The following is a 22,688-nucleotide window of genomic DNA, read 5'->3' as shown; positions in this document are numbered from 1 at the left end:
ACAGCAGTGTTACTCAAATTGCCGTCCTCCAACAAGAACATCCCCTGGGAGCTTATTAGAGATGCAAATTCATGGACCCCACTTCAGACTCTGAATCAGAAGCACTAGGGTGGGGCCCAGATCTGTGGCTTAACAAAATCTCCAGGCGATTCTTACATGCTAAAGTTTGAGAACCACAAGCTTGAAGTATACAGGTCCACCCTACACACCTGTCCAATCATGTCCTCACCCTGTCAAAGCTTCTGGGCAACTTCCACCCACTAACACCCCCTTGGACTCCTTCAACCCTTCAGTGACAGAAATTAATGACAGTGATTACAAACGGATCCTGTGTAATACTGCCATGCTGGGCACTCCCACGGCAGTTATATGAATAGCAGCCCCTGGAGGGATGCAATGCAATGCCCTAAGAGCACTTGCTGGGGATTTTATTATCCTTTATTATTCCCCTGTCACATAGGAGGAAACTGAGGTTCAGAGAGGGGACATGACTGGCCCAAAGCCACACAGCAAGTAAACAACTATACTCTCCAGCTTCCAACGCTGCAGAGCAGCATTTCGACATCTGTTTTACGCACACACTGGGATTTCCTTCGTGGCAAACACCTTGTCATCACTTCCGCAGGAAAGCCTCTCCTGACCTCCCCAGACTACACCAGGCCTTCTTCTTATACCCTACCACGGATCCCTGCTTTTTTGCTTAATAAAAGCATCACAATTTGTAACCACGTGGTGAAGTATTTCATGTCTGTCTCCCCACCAGTACGGATGCTCCAGGAAGACAGGAAGGGGACAGACCCTGCTAGATGCTTACCCAATTTCTAGTCTCCTTTTCTTTGAGAGCCTGACTTTGTTTGGGGCAACTGGTACCCAGCTAAATCACTATATCCCCCAGGCTCCCCTTCAGCTAGAGGCATAAGGTCCCGGCTTCTGAAATGAGAAGGGCTACCTGATGGTGCTCAATAAATGCATGTCAAATACAGGACTGTTCAGCCAGCTCTGGGCATGCGGTCAGTACCCAGGAAATGTGTGCCATCTGCACGGGCCCAAGAAGCAAAGACCCCCACAGCTGCCCTTGTCTTGGAAATATTTTTATTGGTTCTGAGAGAACAGGGCTGTGGCGAGCTGGGACGGGCACAGAGCTAAGGAGGGCGGCGAGAGGCTTTGCCCTGGGGCGGACATGCTGTGCGGGGGGGCTGCTGGCAGGCTCCCTGGCCCACCCCACCGGCAGCGGCTGGGTCCATGGCACTTGGCGCCCGGCGTGACCTCTGCTGGCTTGGCACTGTGGCCTCCTCGTCGGCGGGCGCCCCCCTTTCCAGTTGCAGGAGTTGTGAGTCTTTCACAGTGCGCAGGGGAGGGGGTCCAGGGTGGGCACCTCCCTGGGGTGCAGGCAGGCCCCTTCCGCCAGTCCATCCTGGGCTCTCGGCGGCTACGGCGGGGTGAGGCGCACTCTGGCTCCTCTTCTCCCGCCCGGGGGAAGCTTGGCAGTCCTGGAGGGGCCCTCACGGCCTCAGCGGGACATCATCCGGACAAACTCTGGGAGGGCACAGGACAGGACCGGGTGGGGAGAAAGGAGCCTGTCAGGCCCAGCTCAGGACACAGCCTCCAAGTCTCCCTCGGATCTGAGCGCCCCCCCTCCATTGACATAGCTCCTACCTCGGGGGCTGGTCCCCTACAGCCCTCCGGTCTCTCCCAGTCCATCTTGCGCACAGCAGCTGGGCCCCAGGATGGGGGCTTTCTCATCTGCATACCTGACCCCTCTGAAACCTCCCAGGCTCCCCACTGGATAACGTCCAATATCCTGATGTGACCTCCAGGCCCTCCCAGCTGTGGCCCCAGCTGACGCGGCTCTCACAAGCTCACCCCCAATCCATTACGCTCCAACCACACACAGATCTCCCTGTCGGTGCAGCTGGCACACTCACTCTCCCTCCACCTCTCAGCTTGCCTGCACTCATCCCCTCTCTCTTCTTTTTCTTTTAACTAGACTTGATTTTTTTTTTTTTTAGAGCAGTTTTAGGTTCACAGCAACATTAAGCAGAAAGTACAGAGTTCCCATATGCACCCTGCATATCCCAACATACGGCCTCCCCTACTATCGACATCCGGCACCAGAGTGGGACATTTGTTCTAATCGATGAACCCACGCTGACACAGCATTAGCACCCAGAGGCCACAGTAACATTCAAGTTCAGCCTTCGTGCCGCACATTCTGTGGGTTGGGGCAAATGTATAATGACGTGTATCCACTATTACAGTGTCATACAGAACGGTTTCACTGCCTTGAAAATCCTCTGTGCTCCACCTGTTCATACCTCCCCCACCGCACAACCCTTAGCAACCACTGATCTTTTCACCGTCTCCATAGTTTTATCTTTTCAAGAATGTCATACAGTTGGAATCACCCACTACGTAGCCTTTTCAGATTGACTTCTTTCACTTAGCGATATGCACTTAAGATTTCTCCATGTCTTTTCATGGCTTGATGGCTCATTTATTTTTAGTGTGAATAATATGCCATTGTCACCCTTTATCCACTCACCAACCGAAGGGCATCTTGGTTGCTTCCAGGTTTGGGCAATTATGAATAACGCTGCTATAAACATCTGTGTGCAGGTTTCTGTGTGGACGTAAGTTTCAATTCATTTGGGTAAATACCCTTTCCTTCTGCTTCACCTGGTGGCTCCTACTCATCTCTTAGAGCTCTATTTATTTATAGCCTCCTCCAGGAAACCTTCCCTAATCCCCCCTCCAGCTTGGCAAGATGCCTCTCCCCTGTACTCCACAGCTCACTGTATTTCCCCCAAAACAGCAGGGACTACAGCGTTGGCTTCTGCCTTCCTTGCTGGTCTTGGGCTCTCAAGGCAGATCTCAACACACAGTAGGTATACATACTATGTATGCAATACATACGAGCAGAATGGATGGGGGATGCTGGGCTTGCAAGGAAGGGCTGTCATCTGTGAGGGGGCACTACCGGGACACGGGCAACCTGAAATTTTCGGATCTGGTGGCAGAAAAGCCTTCTTTCCATAGAGCCACACTCTCCTCAAACTTGAGTCTAAGTGATCCCCAGGAAAGGCCTTCCAACTTTTGTGTTCTGGACACACGCACATCCTACATCCTGGTACATGTTTATCTTGTCTTTCTGCTCAGAAGGCAAGTTCCCGGAGCACAGAGTGAACGTTTTACTGTATTTTTGCCCTAGATCCCATAGCTGTCTTGAGCAGTATCTTGCAGGGTTACATATGTAGTGGTTGAGATCCCAGGCCTGGTTTATGATCCAGCTCCGCGTCTTAATGGTCTGGCAATTTCAAGCAAGTCATATGACTTCTCTGAGCTTTAATTTCCTCATATGTAACACGAGGCCATAATAGTGGCAATCCAGACAGTTGTTGTGAAAATAAAATGGGATAATATATGTAAGTGTACTTGGTGCGGTGACTGGTACATAATACATGTACAATAAATGGTAACTAGTATAATGATTCCTGATTCCTTAAAAAAAAAAAAAAAAAAAAAAAAAGAAACAAAAGCTTTTACTGAGCATTAGCTATGTGCCAGGTACTGAATTATGAGGAAATACAGAGATAAAGAAAATGGTGTTCTTCTCAAAAAGTTCAGTCAAGCAGAGGTACACCTAGCACGTGGGGGGGCCGCGTGAAGGATGAGGGTGAGCCTGAGGTGCTGTGAGAGCCCAGAAAAGAGGCATTCAGCCTGAGGAACCAGATATACACACAGACATACACATATACATATGTATGAATAAATGATTGTATGGATAATTTTTTAGAGATGGATGAATGGATAGACACCTGGACACATGAAGAGATGGATGGAACAGATGGAGAGGTAGATTTGGCAAGATGGACCAATGGATGGTTGGGTGAAGGGATGAATGGGAAGGTGGATTACAGGGGTGCATAGATGGAGGGGTACAAGAATGGAAGGGTAGGGGCATGGAAAGATGGAGTCATGACGGATACACAGTTGGAAGTCTCCACGTATGGCCACTACTGCCTTGGCTTCTCTCCCACGTTCAAACCCCACCTACCTTCAAAGTCTACTCGTCCATCCCCATTGAGGTCCACATCTCGGATAATTTCCTCTATGTCTCGGTGTCCCACCTGATGGCCCAGGAGTTTCCTCATGGCCTCCCGCAACTCACTGGTGCTTATCTCTCCATCACCATTGGTGTCAAACTAGAGAGGGCAGGGAGGAGAAAGGGGTAGCTACAACGTGGGGGGCCCAAGGTCGGGCCCCTTCTCTAGCATCATTGCCCCCCCCTTTACCCCGAGACTCTTCTCTGTCCAAGCTCCTTCCCTTGGTCTGTGATCCGGGGCTCTAGTTTCTCTTTTCAAGTAACTGTCCCGGGGTTGGAATTCTAACAACACCCTGCCCGTGCCTGTCCAGTGGTCGTCACTTACCTCTCGGAAAGCATCTCGAAGTTCCTTCACTCCAATCATATCTGCTGTTTCCGCCAGGAGTTTAGGTCCCATTAGCTCTACGAAGTCATCGAAATCTACATGGCCACCCACTGGAGACAGAGGAAAGGGCTAGGTCATCCATCCAACCACTCCCCACCTCTAACTAAGCAAAGGAAGGCACTGTGAACCCCTCCTTGACTGGTCCAGTGCTGGGTCCAGGGTACAACCAAAGGCCAAATGAGGACACACAGGTGACCATGGACAGGTGGCTTATCAAAGAATGGCTCAGGGGAGTGGCCAGGGTTAGATGGAGGGAACCAGTCGGGAGGTGGATAGAGAGAAAGATACGGGCGAAAGACACACTGGGTCAGAGACAGGCAAAGAATGTCAGAGACGGAGAGACAGAGAGACAGAGACAGAGCAGAAAGGCAGAGAGAGAAACAGAAGTTATGAGAGCCTGGCCCACCTGCCCCAAGCCTTACTCTTGTTGTGCAAATGGAAGCTCAAGTTCAACTAGATCCCCCAGCAGGTAGGAGTGGTGGAGAACCAACACCCACCCCACCCCCTGCTCACAGCAGCTTTCAGCCAGTGACTGCTGAAACTCCCCATTGGAGGGATGAGGGCTCTAACTTTAAGGTGGGCTTGCTACACTGACTCCCTGAGCTGCCTAGCAGAATGAGCATGAGACTCTGGCCACTCATGGTGCTGGCTGGCTTGAGAGTTCAACCTTGGTGGCTCCTTCTCTTTGTGGTCTCACTTGCCTACTCCCTGCTGATGCTTCCCTTCGCCTTCCAAATAAACTGCTTGCACTCAAATCCTTGTTTCGGGGCCTGCTTCTGGGAGAACCCCAAAACTAAGACAGAGAATAACACAGTAATGAGAACTTCCTTCTGTTCAACAATCACCGTGTGCCACGTACAGCGTTGTTTTGCAGACAGTCTCTCAATGACTTCCTGTGCTCCTCTCATTGTACAGTTTACAGGTGAGGAAAAGGAGGCTCAGAGAGGGTAAGTAGTTTGCCCCAAGTCACAGAGCTGGAAAGAGCTGGGCCCAGGACTTAAGCCCAGGGCCTGTGTGACTGCAGAGGACTTGGAGGGCGGGGACGGGAAGGGAAGAGGGTGCCCGGAGGAGGGACTCACGGTTCATGTTGATCTGCTGAGAAAGTTCAATAAGTTCCATCTCGGTGGGCATGTAGCCCATGGTACGCATGCAGTTGCCCAGGTCCCGGCAGTTGATGTAGCCATCCTTGTCCTTGTCAAATTCTCTGAAGGCCTCTCGGAGCTCTGAGGAACAGAATAAAAGTGGGCATGGCTGGGGGTGGGATCCACAGAGCCTCTGATCAGAGGCAGCCCGGGTGCCCACTGGCCCGGAGAGCCAGACCCTGCAGCTGCCAGGACGGCGCTCCTCTGACAGCTGACTCCACAGAGGATACCCAGCCCCGTACCAGGCCTTGTCCCCAGGAAGCCAACGTGTCTCTGCCTCTCTTCCCACCAATCTCTCTTCCCTCAACTGCCTGGAGAGCTGAGCAACCCTTTCCCCTAAGGGGCTGCGTCTTACCTTCAATCTCCTCTGGCCGCAGCGATCTGTCCTGAAACAAAAGAAAGTGTCCTATTAGCAGCTGCGAGCGACCTAGAAGTTACAAAATGCCCAACCTGGAGGCCATCCAAGGGACGGCAAGCACCGAGTGGGACGCATGCCTGGACCACGTCTTCAAGGGAAAAAGCTGCAGCCCCACACCTCCCATAGACACGGGAGATGCCCAGGGACCCCAGAGCCCCATCCAGCCTGGGCAGAGAACCTCTGTGTCCCCATTCCAGACACAAGGATGTGTCAGGGAACAGAGCTGGTCTGGAGGCAAAAACCTGTAAATAAAGCAGGGTGGGCGGGAGGTCACAACAGTGTGGAAATCTGCAAGGCGATGGGAGGAGGGAGGGGCTGGAAGGACAGAAAGCAGGGACTAGACAGGCTGCCCATAAGGGAGGAAGAGGAGGAGGAGGAGCCAAGGGTGTGGAGGTAGACTTCAGGCTGTGCCCTGCTGCTTGGGCACGGCCCACCTTCTCCAGTTTGACCCCCATCCTACACCTGGCCCTGTCACGGGACACAGCATAGGACCCTGGGGGCCGCCAGTGCCAGTGGCTGCTGCCAGGGTCCAAAGCACACATCTCCAGCTTCAAGCAGTGCCCAGATCTCCTTGGAGAGTCAAGGAAACCCTGGGTCTAGGCATCTGAACAGATGGCGGCGAGGTCTCCAAAGAGCAGGCCCAGAGGACGCATGGGGTAAGCTCTGGCTGGTGAGGTGCCAGTCACCCTAGGCCTCCCCAGGAGGCAGACAGACTGGCACGAAATTGATGCCCCACTGGACCTGTTCAATCGGCTCCAAAACTGGCGCACTGGGCCCATCCTCCTTGTCACAGCTCTCCGTCCTTGGGCAGGAGGAACGTGGGGCAGGGCGTGCCCCCCTGAGGAAGCACATACCAGGTGTGGGCACGCCTATCGTGAACACAGACACGCAGGTGGGCCACAGTGAGCGTGAGGCATCTCGGCTGTGCATGCAGGCTGTTCTAGCCCACACGGTCAGGGCAGGCAAGAGACAGCTTCTGCCCACCCACTGTAAACTGGCCCTGGGTCAAGGGACCCCAGCTCCGGAAAATCTGAGAATCTTCTAGAAAGGGGCTGCTGAACAACCCCTTATGAGACAACCAGGTGCACAGGACCCTGTGCTCAGGAGTGGCTAAATGTGGCAGGACAGTGTTGAGAGTGTACATGAGCCGGGGCTGAGCAGGCTGCAAGCTATCCAGCCCTCAGGTAGTATTTCTAGCTGAGGGCAGGATTCACTGAAGGTATGCGTGTCTCTGCAAGACGACTGTCGGGACTTCCACCGGAAAAGCCTGTCACGGTGCATTGTCGTCACTCTCTTCCTAATCAGACTTGGAACTTGGGTGGCCGAAAAGGATGATTTTTGCCATGCCCTGTGCCCCCGGTAAGTGAAGTGAGCGAGTAGGCGAGCGTATGTGTGTCCATATGCACGCAGAGGACACTGGCTAGGATAAGTCACTTCGACATGAGTCCTTTCCCCGCCCCCCCTTCAAGCCTCACGCAGGCTCCCACTTTTCCAGGACCCAGTTCTGTAGGACTGGAGGGGAATAGGGTACTGCTGACCCCCAGGGCAGCCCCCTCTGCTTCGTGCACAGCCAGAGCCAGGAGCAGGAAGGCCAGGTACCCCTCTCCAGGTGCCTGTGGTGGTGCTGGTCTGGCTGAGTCCTGGGGGCTGGCCCCTGGATCACACACTCTGCTGTGTGAAGCAGGGCCAGGGATGCCCACCGAGGTGACAGGGAAACCATGAGCACCATCCCCAGGGGTGAGATGGGAATACAGCACACGAATACCCCTTTCTCCCCAGCTTATGTGGTCCGGGAGAAGACCTTGGCCTCTAGCGTCGGACAAACTCAAGTGCAAAGCCCAGATCTGCTACTTGCTAGCTGTGGGGCCTTGGGCACGTCACTTCAGCTCTCCGAGCCATAGTCTCATCAATAAAATGGGTTGATACTGGTACCCACCTAATAAGACCTTTGTGAGCATCCCGTGAGACAAGATATATAAAGTGCTTAGGGGGCGTCTGGGTGGCTCAGTCTGTTAAACATCTGACTCTTGATTTTGGCTCAGGTCATGATCTCGCAGTTCACGGGTTCAAGCCCCATGTCAGGCTCTGCACTGACCGCACAGAGCATGCTTGGGATTCTCTGCCTCCCTCTCTCTCTGCCCCTCCCCTGCTCACAGTCTCTGTCTCAAAAATAAATAAACGTAAAAAAAATAAAGTGTTTAGTGTGTGGCATTCAAGAAATGGAACCTTCATACATTCGTATTGGTGACATTATGATTATCACCCTCTCCCGGTGACTGCTCGGATACCTAAAGGAGGTTGCCCAATACAGTAGCCGCGTGTGGCTATCGGAATTGGAATTGGAATCAAACAAACAGAATTAACAATTCAGTCCCCCAGTTGCACTAGCCACATTTCAAAAGTTCAATGGCCATGTGTGGCTGGTGGCTACTATACTGGACAGCGTCAATTATAGAATATTTCCATCATTGTAGGAAGTACTGGACATTGTATTCAGGAGGGTTGTTAAGAGTACAGGAAACCCTTGCGTCAGACTCCCAAAGTTCGAACCCTACCTCTGCCTCCCACTAGCTGTCATCTCGAGTTACCTCCCCGACTCAGTTTCCTCATCTGCCAAATGGGGATGATCATAGTACTTACCTCTCAGGGTTGCTCTGAGACTTAATTGAAGAGATGCACCAAAGCACTTAGCACAGTGCCTTGCACATAGCAAGTGCTCAAAAATAACACAAAAAAAACAAAAAACCAAAAACAAGCAAACAAACAAAAAACATGAGCTGCTGTTATTACTTCTTGCTGGTGGATGTAGACTCACCAGTGCTTTGCAGCCATGGGTGGGAAACTTTGGGGGTCAGATTCCCAAGTTGAGGGTTTGGGGTACGTCCATTAGGGGACACGGGTTGCTGCTGCGTACCGGGCCCCTCTTCTTCCCAGCACCTCGTTATGCCCTTGAAGGCAAGTCGAGTGAGGCTCCACTGGGGCCAACTTACGTACAGGCTGCCTGTTCTCAGCGAAGCCCTTGCGCAGGAAAATGCAGGCAGGGCCCAGCAGGTTGTGCATGACCGCGCAGTTCTGGGCCAGCATCAGGAGCGGTCCTGGGAGCTCGCCGCTGGCCGCCAGCCCCTCCTCGCTCGTCTGCACCACTGTGTAGCTGCTCTTCTCCTCCTGGCGCATCTTCAGCCAGCACCAAGCAAATACAAAAGAGAGGCAAGGGCGTCACCTCCCTGCCCAACCGGCCCTCCTGGCCTCAGCCTGGCTGCTGGTCCTAGAAGGGGCTCTCCTCAAGAGGAGACCCCGGAGAGTCAGACAGTAGGGTTCGGAGAGCTCTCGGGATGCATGGGAGGCAGGAGCGAAACTGGTTCAAGAAATGGAGTCTCTGATCCTTGCCTGAAACGGATGCTCCGGGGAGAGCTGGCTGTGACACCCGCCGTGTGGAACAGGGGCACACGTGTGTTCACAACACACACACATGGACAAAATCACACACTCGCATGCATGCAGAAGATTAGAAAGAGAAGGAGGCAGAGGGAGGCTTCTGTGCCAGCCAATGGGAAGTGCTCGCTCAGAGACTAATGAATACGGTCCTTGCCCAAGATGTTCCCAAGCTGACTTTTGTCCCTGCCTTCAATAGACCCCACTGGAAGGCAGTGACGACAATCAGAGCTGGGAACACACAGAGCAGGCTCGGGTAGGCTGCCGGACTGGCAGGGGCAAACACATGAGCCTAGCCGACGTAACCAAGAGGGGGGACTGTCCTCTCCGAAGGACAGTGCTACTTAACTCAGCCCAAGGTTTCCAGACCTTCAGCTGGGCCGAGCAAAGCCCATCCGAGGGTCAGAGCCTACCCAGTTTGCTGCCTCAAGACTAGACGCTCTCTGCCCCCAGCAGCTCTCCTTCTTCCCCCTCCTGTCTCTGGCTCCCTGCCTGGCCCAGCCTGCCCGGCCTCTAGAGGCTGAGGCAGGGGCCCTCTCTCTGCTTACCGAATATAGCTGCGCTTTCAGGCCCTGGCCCTTCTCTCCTCCTCCCTGACAGTTCCCATGCAGCTATAAAAAGTCAGCACTGCCCACAGACGGTCCCCTTAGGACAACAACAGCATCCAGACACAACATTCTAGTCCACCCCGGCCTCCCCAGGATGCCCAAGGCCCCCCAGGATCCAGGCCAGGGCACTCTGCCTTCAGTCCTGAGCTTGGATGAGCTTAGACTTAGAGGCAAACCTTTCAAGGAGAAACAGAGCAGCTGAAACTTGGAGGGCCATCTTCGCCCAAGAACCCCAGAGCTGCCCACCCTACCCTCTGTCCTACTGTACCCCCCCTTGCTGCCAGGTTCCTCCAGCTCACAGAAGGTCATGCCCAGGAGAAGACCCTGTGATGTAGGGGGGCGGCCTGTCCTCCCAGGCTGAGAACCTGAACAGTCTCTCCCAGCTTACATCATCTCCCCTCTCCTCCAGTGCATCTTCTCCCCAAAGCCCCGCGCTCTGGGGCTCCAGACTAGACTCCCTTCCAACCTCCTAAGCCTCTCCCAGGCCTAGAGAAGGAGGAGCAGTATCCTGGTTCCTCAGAGGGGAGGCAGCAATTCATGCTCAGGGCACAGCCCAAGTTCAGTGAATGCAATAGGTTTGGGTCTCTGCTTGTCTCAGAATTTCAGAGAGGTCAGGCAGACCGAGGGCCATTCTGGTTTAATGTCTGAAAGAGTTCAGGGCCTCAGCCATACTCTCACAGGATCCCAGGACCCAGGCTAGAGCAAGGGCAAATCCAGAGAGACCTTCCCAACTGGGAGGCTGGCTCAGAGGAATGTTGGCAGTAGACAGCGGCTCGACCCCATGAAACAAGCTCCCGAGATGTGTGCAGAGAATCCGCCTTTTCGTTTCTGGCTGAGTCTCGTACACTTGGCTCAGAGCGAGCACAAGCCAGGAAGGAGGAGGCAGCACAGCGGAGGCACAGAGCTCAGAGAAGAGATTTAGTACCCTGGCTTTGGACTCCAACAGTCTCGGGGACAAATTCTGGCCCCGCCCCTTGCTTGCTATGTGACCTTGGGCAAGTGACTGCACCTCTCTGTGCTCTGGGTTCCTTCTCAGTCCAGCGGGGTTCCACGCGGCCCCTCGCAGGATGCTCGTGAGAAATAAATGAGCTATTGCACAGTGCCTTGAGCACTGTAAGAGCCAAATGCATGGAGTTTCCATGGGGATGACAATGACGATGATAAGGACAACGGCGGCGATGATGGAGATGCAACATAAGAGGTGCTGGGAGCCAGAAGGCATTTACTTCTGGCTCCAGGGGAAGTGGGAGAATATTTGCCAATCAGGAAAGAACTGAGAAGGATGGAGAAGAATGTGTTCCCACGAAGAAGGGACCCGCGGTGGCTGGGGAATTTCCACTGCGTCTCTTGATCATAATACTGCCTGGCACCAAGTCGCCCCGGGAGGCTGCTGTTCTCCCCCGGCCAGTGATGGCACCTGACAGCCTGGTCCTGCCCCACACGGAGCCGGGAGCAGGCCGCCTCTCCCCATTACGCGCCCCCCAGCTACCACGCTCAGGAAGCCAAGTGGGCAGCGGCTTGACAATGTCTCCTGGCACCGAGGGGACATCTCCCCGAGAGGAGCATGGCAACAGGAGGGGTCAGCCTGCCTCATGACCTCACAGCTTTCTAACAACACGAGCTGGCTAAGAGAAGGCAGGTCAAAGCTTCCTCTCACTTGGAAGGTATTCAAGCAGCGAGTGAGTAAGTGAGCAAACGCTTGGCGAGGTGAAGGAAGGAATCGCTGCAGTGAGTGGGAATCCGGACGACCTGGAAGGTCAGGTGCGGGGATCTACGAATAACATTTCTGACAGCAGGAGAGAGAGGCAGCCCCTCACAGAGGCAAAAATAAAAATAAAATACCAGCTATGGATTCACACAGACCAGCGTCTCCAAAACCTCCACTCCGCTTCCACTCGGCTGTGTGACCTTAGGAACGCTCTTAAGCCCAGCTCCTTGCTCTAAAAAAGAGCCAAGAGAACTACCTGGTGGAAAAGAGCAAACGAGATCACAGAGGCTGGGCGTGTTGTAGGTTTTCAGAAGAAAGCAACTGCTGTTATTACCAAAAGAAAAATGAAATTGAATGCAAGAAGTTTTATTGTCTTTTACCTTATTCTGTGGACTCAAAACCTCTCCTATTTTCTTTTTATCCTCCATCCCCATTCTAAGAAAACCCAGAGTGGAAACATTAGGATCATGATGATAATAATACTAATTACCATTTAGTGAGGACTCGGTTCTGGGCAGTGTGCACAGCACTTTTATTCGCTTCTGACAATCACCTTGGGAGGCAAATATTAGTATTTCCACTTGATGGACAAGGGAATTGAGGTCCAGAGAGGTCAAGTAACTTGCCCAAAGTCACATGGCTGGAAAGAACAGATTTGAGAAGTCTGGCTCTTAAACACTCTGCTGTGTACAGGGAGAAGAGGGGAGGAAGAACAGAGGGATAAATCTTGTTCTTAAGTTCACCTCTTTAAGCTTTGGACAGAACCCGGGGCGGGGGGGAGGCTTTCAGCCTGTGGTCCTCTAGACTAATTCAGGTCAGTTTCTGCTTCTCTGCAACTGCGTGGAGGCCAAATCCTCTCCTAAGATGACAGCTGATGGGGCTGTGTGCACAGAAGAAACAGTCAACCCTCGGAAGGATCCAAGGAACAGTGGAGATGAAAGGGAATTCGGTGTGAGCAGCTTAGCTAAATGAGGAAGATGATGAGCAAAAAGGCTCAAAATTTCCTAAATTAAGAGACTATCAAACTGACCCAGGAGGTAGTATGGGGTTAGGGACAGAGATGCCATTAGTTAACCTAAGACCTTCAGTAAGTCACTTTACCTGAGTGGCAATCAAGTTCCTTATCTGGAAAATGAAAGAACCGGAAGAAAACATCCCTATCATTCCTCCTTCCTTTAAATAATATCCATGAGTTTCTTCTATGGCTTAGCTACAGAGGGCTAGAAATACAAGCAGAGCCCATTTAAAGCAAAACCCCATAGATGTAAGCCCAGCTTTGCATGAAAAATGTCTTGGAGGTGGTGATTTGCTTTCCAAAAGGGATTCTTGCAAAAGGATATCATCCTGGTAGATAAGCAATAAATCCACTACACAAAGCGACTTACAGACACCTTTGCTCAACACCCTGTTTCTCAGTGGAAGCAATCCGGGGCTCTGAACCAGCTGGTCCTAGTTGAGATTCTCTAACCTGATTCAAGAATTATTGAGGGTGGCAGGGGATACCCCAGCAGCAATGGGATTGACTTCAAAACCCACAATTCTGAAGGTTTAGAGACCACCAGAGAGAGGGCCAGATGCTCTCAAAGAGATGAATGAGTCCCTGGTCCTACGGCTGGGAAGGAACCTCAGCAGCAGCAGCAGAGGCAAAGCCCAGCTCAACCCTCTTCTGATCCTACCAGCCCCAGGAAGGTCCGGTCACTCACATGCTGTGGATCTGTGCTTTTTCTTTTGTAGCCCAGGAACTCTTTGGTTTCTTTCCTAAATCTTGTGCTAATTCCCAAACACAGCCCCCCATGCAGCTGTTAAGTCCCAACTTCAGCGCAGAGCCTGAGACACAGAAAACTGGGATCGGAGGGAATCTAGAGATCGAGGCAGGGAAACAGCTCTAGATAGAACCCACGGAAAGGGTAGCAAGCTTCAGATGCCCACCCCCTCCGTCCCCAACTCTGGCACAGATGGCAAGATGCCCCCTCCCCTGCCCCAGATCTTGGGAACTCCAGAAACATACCTTCCTTGAGAGATTTCTCAGTGGAGACTTGACACAGTTGCCCATCCTAAGCTGAGGCAGCCCCTCTCAGGATCCCCGGGTCCATGAAGGAGACTCCTGGGGACTAAGAGACCTTAGTCCCTGTCACGGCCAACCCCAGCCTCCATCTGCCTGCACGGTTCTTCCTCCTGGACCGTTCTGAGCCCTCTCTCCTGCGCGCGTGCTCTCTTACTCGTCTGCCTGCTCCTGCTCTCTGATTTTTTTTTTTTTTTTTTTTTTTTTTTGTGGATTGTGTATATGTTTGTGTGTGTGGGTTTAACTTTCTGGGCACTTTCTTAAGGACATGAAGGCAGGAGGGGAGAGGGCAGGGCACAGAGAAAATCGCCTGGAGAGCTGATGGCAGAGGGCAGCAAGCTGGGGAAAGCTGCCGGATCATCTACATCAGATTAGAGCTCAGTCCTCTCTCCGGTTCATTTCCCTTCCCTCAGCCCCTCCTCTCCTGCTGCCAAATCTGCAGGGAGATTGCTTCAGGGAGGGGGGCCCAGAATGGCAGCTGCAGCTGGGAATTAGGCCAGCAGACCCAGAAGGGGAAGCAGGCTAGTTTGGGCTACCAAAGCCAGGGTGCCTCCCAGCTCTCAGCCTTGTGCTTGCATACACACACACACACACACACACACACAAGAACTCAGGGACAGACACACATCCTAATTGCCCCCTGGCAATCACAGCTGGATTGAGAGCAGGCAGTTCCAGTTGAAGGCCTGGAAGATCCTGTGACATCCCCATCACGCTCCATTTTTCACACTTGCCTCGTTACCAAAAGGGGATGAGGCTCCGGGGCTGGAAGCTGAGCCAACAGCAGTGATCAGGTCCTTCGCTCCCTTTGCTATGTCAGGTCTCTCCGACCCAAGGGAAACCAAGAGACCACCGGGAGGGCGGGGGGCATGATGGAGGCAGTGCCGGTAGAGGTGTGATCCAGGGCTGTGACCCCTCTAACCATCCTCCGCCTAATCCTGAGTGACGATCTGTCACAGGCTTCCTCTGGGTGCAAAGCTGAGAGGCTGCCCTTGTCAGAGTGGTCTTCGAGGTCCCACGACTGGAACTTTTTTAGGTGAGTGGCTCTTCCTTGTCCCTCTGGGTTCCAGGTTTGATGTGAACTCATCTCAAGCCTCAGATGTTACATTCAAGACCTACAGGCGGAGCCCGATGACCCAAGAGAGGAGGCGTCCCTGTTTCCCCCCTGCAGCCAGCTTTTCCCAGCAGGGGGCACCAGAGGTAGGTTGGGAAGGCGAACTCTTTCTCGGCCCCGGTGCAAAAACCCTTTCACGGGTCGCTGAAAGAGTTTTCAGTCCAGGGAGGCTGCTTTCCCAGGGATTTTTTGTCCAGCTTGAGTGGCTGGTCAGAAGCCCCATTAGGGGAGTGGGTGGGGCGCAGCCCAGAAGGTGCCACAGGCTCGCTCCCAGGGAGCCGGGGGAGGAAGTCCCTGGATAGCTCCTGACGTCTGCACTGCTGCTGACGATGGAACGGTTTAATCAGGGGAGTTACTCAGCAGCCTTGTTTGGGCCAAACCTCCAGAGGGGGGTACGGAGAAGGAGGGGCAGCCCCTGAGGACAGAGGGAGGAGACCGGGGAGGCGTTGACTCCCAAAGGGCAGGAAAAACACCGGGGAGATGAAACAGATGAGTGAGCAGCTAACATAAGTGCCTTCTCCAAAGACGTGTTCCTCCAAAGACAAAGCAGCCTCTCTGCGGGGCAGGGGGGTCAGGGTCACGAGACTCAGGTGCATGAGAAGGGTCTGCCAGCTTGTGACTTCTCACATTCCAGAGCTTCTGTTTCCTTGCCTGGAAAAATGGGGTTTCCCCTTATCTTGCTTCTAAAGCAGATGTGAGCAAGTACCCGGCGCATGGTAAATACTCAGAGAGTAATTATTAAAATGGAAGGAGGAAGTAACATTTGTCCAGTGTTTGTGTGCCAGTCACTGTGCCTGGCTCTGGGAATGCTGTGGGGAGAATAAGATAAACATGGTCCCTGCTCTCAGGGAGCTTACGCTCTAGCAGGCAGGCAAGAGCTATTAAAGAGCTAGGAAGGCACTTATTTAATTACATTTCAGGTAAATGCTATGAAGGAGAAACACAAAACCTCCGAGAATGTGAGACAGAGGAATCCGACTTAGTCTGGGGGTTTCAGAAAGACTTGGAGGTCAAACCTAGAACACCAACCATCTGCAGACTCTTGAAAAGCTGGGGCTCACCAGGGACCCCAGAGGGAAGTTGGGTTAGGTTCCAGGTACAGACCCAGTTCATATTAACTACCTGGGCAGATACACGGAAAGGCAGCCACAGCATCAAGCAGAGATTCTCAATGCTAGCTGAAGCTGAGAATCTCTGGGGAGCCTCCCCAGAGATTCTGGTTTAATAGGTGTAGGTAAGCTCCAGACGTTGGTGGTGTTTAGTGCTCCAGGTAAATGTAATCTGCAGCCAGTGTTGAAGACCACTGACACGGATGCTAAGAGCTTGGAAAGCAGAGGCCGGCCGACCTGGTTCAAATCTTGCCCTTCTGCCTAGCAAACTCTATGACCTTGAAAACTTGTGAATCTCTTTGAGCCTCAGTTTCTTTATAAAATGGGTACACTAATAACCCTTCCCTCTTGGGCTGTTGTGAGGAGTTAATGAGATAATACACACACAAAGGGCTTGGCACAGTGCCAGGCACCTAGAAGGTGCCCCTTCCCCTGCCCAGGATTGATCTTAAAGGGCCAGCTGTGCGCTCCCTTCCCCCATACTCAGCAAAACACCCACTCAGTCAGACCTGGTGACTTCTGCCCCCTGCAGGCCAGCCCAGAGCACAGCCCCCATTTGTCAACCTTGGAATATGCCTGTCCTTGGAAACAGGAGACGGGAAATGGCAAAAACAGGCCCCTATGGAAAAAGTCATGCACTTTGAAGAAATCCCATCCTTCTTCAGGGGGAAGGATGCTGCTAGCTTGAGGCTTAAGGCAGCAAGGGATTCAGGGATTCTAACTCAGAGCTTGCTTAAGCTATTTTGGGCTGGACAGGTCAGGTTATGGTGGTCCTGAGTGACCATAGGATAACTGGTGATCTAGAGGGAGCAGGTGGCTTGACCTTTAGGAGAAATTTTTTAAAAGGATCGGGGCACCCGGGTGGCTCAGTCAGTTGAGCGTCCGCCTTCAGCTCAGGTCATGATCTCACAGCTCCTGAGTTGGAGCCCGCATCGCATCGGGCTCTGTGCTGACAGCCCTGAGCCTAGAGCCTGCTTTGGATTCTGTGTCTCCCTCTCTCTCTCTCTCTCTGCTCCCTCCCCGACTCGCTCTGTCTCTCTCTGTCTCTCAAAAATAGATAAAAACATTAAAAAAAAAATAAAAGGATCGAACAGTGGGGGCTTCTCTAAGGAGCATATCATGTGGCCCCACCTTCCCATCCCTCTTCACTGGGACAGCAGTCCCTGGGCCTCCAGAAGCCTACACTTTGAGTTCTGGAATGGAATAATAGGATCAGAGGGATGAGAAGGATAAACCCTTTGCTGATTATTCCTGATTAGGAGGGAGGCTGGCCTCTAGCCCTGATCAGTTCTATCACCAGCATTTGAGCTTGGATGACAGCCCGGTGAGAACACACTCAGGGAAAGCTGGGTCATAACCTAAGAGGTGCTTTGTGGATGTTTCTGACAAATAGGAAACACACTTATGTGACTCCCCACCGAACTGGCATGGAGCAACACAGGCAGGTTCTTCAGAGATCACAGCCCTGCCATTTACTTACTGTGTGACCTTTGGACAAGCCACTCCCCTCTCTCGAGCCTGTTTCCTCATCTCTAAAATGGGGGTGGGGGGAGTGGGGGGGATAATGCCAACCTTCACAGACTGCTGTGAAGATAAGATCATGAGAAGATACTTTGGCAAATGTTTAGTGAGCTCCTGACGGAGGTCTCAGGCCACTCTTGTTGTTTCCCCAAAACAGCTAAAGGCCAAAGTGGATGTCCTGGAGGACTGTATAGGATTGATATTTAACCCCAAGCTGACTTCCTCTTTCATTTTCCCCAGGCCCCCGATGAAAGGCAAGAGGGTATCCCAGCCCTCCGAGAGAGCAGTAGGGAGAGACTGGGCAGGGCAGGAATGAACAAAATACACAGCCCTCATCCTAGGAACACAGACCTAGTACGACTGAATCTATTAGGACCCAAGCTTCCATATAGTCTCCCTCCCTCATCTGAACTATAGGAACTAAGAAACCTCTGCAGACCAGAGGCTAGGGATACTGGTCATTTGCTCATTAGATATGGTGATCATGTTATGTGCAAAGCAGTTTGGGAATTGGGCTAATCTAGTCAAATCAGAAGAGATGCCTCTATGGGTAGAAAAAGGGAAAAAGATGGAACAGAGCTGTGGGTTTTATACACAGTTGCCTCCTCTACTAGGGGTGTTTCTTCCTCAGCTTAGACTAAGGAGCAGAAAAAAAAACCAAACCAAAACAAAAAAAAAAAAAAAAAAAAAAAAAAACGTTCTTAAAATAGTTTTACAAAACCCAATGCCAAGAGTTGCCCCAAATCATGCCTATTCTGAGTTAATGTCTCATGCCGCATCTCTCTAGGCAGCTGGGTAGCATGTCCTCAGCTGGCCACAAAGAGGGTACTTGGGAAGGTCTCTTGTCATTCAGCTCATTTAATGGCCTTTCTTGTCCTGCTCAGAGACAGCTTTCAAAGTATCTTACACAGGCCCACATTCAGATACTCTATGAACAATAACATTAATGAAGGCTGCCCTTTTTTCCCAGCACCTACTCAAGCCAGGCATTTTGACATCCTTAATCTTGTGTGACCCTCATTCATAGCTCTGCAAGGTAGTTTTTGTCAGTCTCATTTCTGGGGGAAGAAACCCAGACCAGAGGGAGAGAATAACAGACCCAAGGTCACAGCAACGGGAAGTGACCGACTTGGGACTGGAATTGGCGACTCTTCTTTCTCCCACACCACCATCCCCTGGCTTCACCTCAAAACCACATCATCTCCTTGCAGGCAGTCAGGCAGCTCTAGAAGGTCACTGAAAGCATCCTGGTTCCTGTTCCCCCTAACGTAGGAGTCTAGCTTGGTCCTTTCAGAGTCACTTTGAGCCCTGGCTCTCCCTGACTCTATTGCAAATGGAAAGAAGAAGGTCCGGGACAGCACTTAGCAGTTAATCAACAATAGCAATAATAACGAATATCGATAGTGCCCTTGCTCTGAACCATGCACTCGGCCAAGATCTGTACACATCTATCTCCATGTTCCATTTAACTCCCCCCAAATCCAGTGAAGTACTATGATTTCCCCAGTTTTGCAGGTAAAGAAACAGAGGCTTTAACAAGGTTACACAATTTGCTTAAGGTTAAAAAAAATAACAGAACTTGGGAGACGTGAGAAAGAGACCTCCCCGGGACTATGTTTTGCCCTAAACAGATTCTATCAGAATGTTTTTGTATTCAGAATCCCATTTCCCTTCTCTTGGTCCTGGCCCTGTCTCTAAGGACAGAAATCTCAAAGCAAAGAGAAGCAAAGAAGACTGGAGACCCTGACACAAAAGTCCCGGGCTAGGTTCCGTTGTTATTGCTGTTGTTGTTCAAGCAGATGTCAGCAGGAAGCTGTCAGCAGGAAGCCCACACCGAATGTGCTGAGCTTTAGAGAAAAAGTCTGCAGCTCCAGAGGCAAGAGCTCCCACACGGAGGTCGTAAATATTTGATGGGACCTTCCAGCCCTTCCTGACTCAGGTGACCCTGGTGACATTTCAGAACACCGGGCTGGAGACTATTAATGACTAAGAACGTAGAAGGAGGATGGAAAGCAGGCAGCTGAAATGCTCTGAGCTCCCAAAGGGCCCATGAAGGCAAATTCTGGAAGACTGGAAAAAGAAAAGACTCTTTTTCTAGGAACGAAGGCACAGTGCTGGCAAAACAGCCAGAAAATGTGTGCTTCCGGGCCCGTGACCTACCCCTCCACACTGCTAGATGGTGAGCTCCCAAACAGCCAGCACCGCAGCTATCTTGTCCGCTGTTGGCTCCCTGGTCCCAGCAAATGCTGGGGCAAAGTAGATGTCCCCAAATATCGGATAAATGAATAGATGTCACTGACTCGACAGCCCAGACCCACTCCACCTCAACATGTCGCTGCACTAACTCTCAAAGCCCTGCATCCAAATCTCTACTCTGGAGAACTGCTTCCAGCTAACTCGGCTAACGAGGGCTCCCCACAGGAACAAAGCCATACGCTGCTGCCCTATCACACCACACAGCAGCCCCGCGCAACCCGAATCCACCTGCAGCTGCCTTCATGTCAGACCTCCGCCGGCATCAGCCACCACGGAGTAGTGTTTTGAAAAGGAATGTGCAGATCTGAAGCAGAACACACACGGCCTCCGTGGAATTCGGATCCAGCATGGCAAGCCAGGAGCTTGAAACGGCTTCTCTACACTACATCCTAGCACAGAAACACTCAGGGCCCCTCTTCCTCCAGACACCACGCAAACTCTCCCATCAGACCTCTACATTACACCCCTCCTCGGCTGCCGCAGAACTGCCTCAACGCTGTGCCAATGAGTTTGAATTAATTATGGACTCAGCACTAGAGGAAAGCCTGGCTTTGCGCAGGAGTTCACAGTTCCCTTCTGAGAACCTCTCTCCCCAGCAGCACATCCCAAACTGTAGACCTAGATTAGGGTGAGATGTCTAGATGCTCAGCTGCCAATGACCCTTGACAGAAAGGCCTAGAGGAAACCAGAGTAGCCACTGGTGACCCCCTAGTGACCTTCCTGACCCTAGAATGCACATCAACTCAGGCCAGGGTGTTATTCCACGTTCTACAACTTGACAGCTGCCCACCCGCCATCCTAGTGACATCCCTGGAGTGACAACTTCTTAAATCTCCCCAAAGTTCCGATGTGAGCCGTAGCTCTGTGTAGCCCCTCTATGCCCACCCAGACCCTTCTCTTTTCTCATATTTTTCAGTCTCCATCTAGCTCTCCAAACTTTTCCCAGGTCTCTGGGGCCACGACAGCTCATGACTAGTGTCTTCCATCCCCAAGCAAGGCTGTGTGCCCCCGCGGTAGCCATTCTTGACTCCCAGACTCCAAACCCTTTGCTCCCTTGGGTGGCTCACTGGCAGTCTTGGCTGGAGACCGGAGTTGGCGCCACCTGCTCGGAGCGCCCCTCCGGACCCCTGCAAAAATCTCCAGACGGTTTGTGGCGGTCGTTCCCTTCCAGGACTGGCCTATTCTGGCAGGTGGAGGGCGGCGAGGCGCTGGTGCCTCGCCCAGAAGAGGCCCGGAGCGTGGACAGCGCACAGGGTGCTGAATCAGGCACGGGGGAGGCGGAGTGCCGGCCAGGGCGCAGGGCTGCGGAAGGACTACGGGGAGCGTGACTGGGGGGCCGCGGGCAGCGGGAGGAGGGCTGTGGGCGCGCGCAGCCGCGGCAGGGTCCCGAGCGCCTTTCCCGGGAGCGCGGACGGGAGGCGCGGCCCTTACCTGGCCGAAGGCGGAGCTGAGCATGGGGCGCAGCTGGTGGAGGAACGGGTCTGCCTCGGACGCGGCGGCTGGAGCTGAGTCCCCGCGACCCGGGGCTCGCAGCGAGCCCCGGAGGCCGAGCGCCGGGGACAGCCCCCGTTCCTCCCCATCCCGCCCGCGGGCCGGCGGCAGCGGCGACGGCGGCGAAGGTCGGGACGCCGCGGTCGGCAGCGCCTCCCGGGGCCTGCAGTGCGCCTGGGGGAGCCCGCGCCTGCTCCCCCGCGCGCCCTCCTCTCGCGGCGCCGGCCGGCACAGGGGCCTCCGCGAACTGGGGTCCCCGGACGGCGGCGGCGTGCCCGGGCCGGTGCCGGGCAGCCGGCGGCCGGGCAGCCCTGGCTCCCGGGCAGGGCCGTGGCGGGGAACCCGGCTGCCCCCGCTGGCCGCCGCCGCCTTCAGCAGCGATGTCTTGGACTCGCTTTTGGCGATGTGCGAGCTCATCGCGGCGGGGCCCGCGCTCGCATGGCCCGGCGGGGGCGGCGCGGTGCGGCGCGGCGCGGGGCCCCCGGCGGGCAGAGAGCGGGGCGCCCGGCGGGAACCAAGCCCGAGGACGCGCTGGAGGCGGGCGCCGTCCCCCGGCCGCTTAAATGCGGCCCCGTCGCCGCCGCCCATGTGACAGCGCAGCCTCTACGCCCGGAGCCCCGAGCTTCCCGGCGGCTGGCGGTGCGGATCTGGGGGGGCTGCCGGCTGTCCCTGGAGAGCCCACCCCCGGCTCCTCGGCGGCCCAGGTACCGCCGCGCCCCGCCCCTTTCCCCGCCCCGCGCTCGTGGAGCCCCGCTTCCGGGCGGCCTCTGGCGGCGGAGGGGGCACTGCGGCGCGGCGCCGGGAGCGCTAGGGAAGGGGTTCGGCGAATGGCCCCAAAGATACCCAGACCTTGGTAGGCGGCAGTGCCTCTTAACGCGCCCGGAGGCTCCCACAGTGACCCGGAACCGCTGGAACTTCCAGAAATGCAGGCGGGGTGCACTCCCCAGGGGGTACAACTTTGGAAACGAGGAGAGAGAGGTGCCATGAACTGGAGACCCAAGAAGGGTGAAGGCACTCCAGGACAGCACTGTGTAAACAGACACCGGAGCCAGAATGGCGTGGAAGGACACCGCTGGAAGGAGCGTCTATGGGGCGCTTCATCCACTCCAGTACCACGGAGTGTGACCAGGATGACCCTGGTAAATCAGCCATAGAGTTTTCAGTTGTCAAAGCAGAAGAGAAGCCAGGTGGCATCAGTGTAACCTGGACTTTGCAGGGCCTGGTGATGATGAAATCTCAGGTAGGAGCCATTTGCTACCCCTCCAGCTGTTGCCCCTCTCCCCCTTGCCTTCGTGTCTTTCCAGATGTTAGAGAAATTCCTGCTCTTGGTGGGCAGCCAG

At 53.7% G+C, this 22,688-nt stretch overlaps 1 protein-coding gene across 4 annotated transcripts; it reads right to left on the bottom strand.

Annotated features, from left to right (window-relative positions):
- Nucleotides 1-1,075: 1,075 nt before the first annotated feature.
- Nucleotides 1,076-22,042, bottom strand: CABP1 (calcium binding protein 1). Of its 4 annotated transcripts, none has more exons than XM_045458191.1 (7): nucleotides 21,289-22,042; nucleotides 9,042-9,221; nucleotides 5,985-6,015; nucleotides 5,567-5,710; nucleotides 4,428-4,537; nucleotides 4,055-4,202; nucleotides 1,076-1,536 (listed from the first exon to the last, which is right to left on the bottom strand). In XM_045458191.1, exons 1-7 carry the CDS (start codon nucleotides 21,934-21,936, stop codon nucleotides 1,511-1,513), a joined length of 1,287 nt encoding a protein of 428 aa, XP_045314147.1. In that variant the 5' UTR covers nucleotides 21,937-22,042; the 3' UTR covers nucleotides 1,076-1,510. The 4 variants fall into 4 exon arrangements, with proteins under 4 accessions (XP_045314147.1, XP_045314150.1, XP_045314148.1 ...); XM_045458194.1 differs by lacking the exon at nucleotides 21,289-22,042 and adding an exon at nucleotides 13,804-16,947; XM_045458192.1 differs by lacking the exon at nucleotides 9,042-9,221 and having other exon boundaries at nucleotides 21,289-22,036.
- Between the last annotated feature and the right edge of the window lie 646 nt (nucleotides 22,043-22,688).

This window comes from Leopardus geoffroyi, chromosome D3 (genome assembly GCF_018350155.1).
Source record: "Leopardus geoffroyi isolate Oge1 chromosome D3, O.geoffroyi_Oge1_pat1.0, whole genome shotgun sequence".
Lineage (NCBI taxonomy): Eukaryota > Metazoa > Chordata > Mammalia > Carnivora > Felidae > Leopardus > Leopardus geoffroyi.
Note: the sequence above shows the minus strand (reverse complement) of the source record. Positions and strands in the feature narration are given on the sequence as shown.

Excerpts from the sequence above, each read along its gene's own strand:
- CABP1 (XM_045458191.1), bottom strand. The coding sequence starts at position 21,936 with ATGGGCGGCGGCGACGGGGCCGCATTTAAGCGGCCGGGGGACGGCGCC. Across the intron at positions 5,711-5,984 it reads GCGGCCAGAGGAGATTGAAG|AGCTCCGAGAGGCCTTCAGA; the intron begins GTAAGACGCAGC and ends TCTGTTCCTCAG. Across the intron at positions 1,537-4,054 it reads TGGACGAGTAGACTTTGAAG|AGTTTGTCCGGATGATGTCC; the intron begins GTAGGTGGGGTT and ends GTGCCCTCCCAG.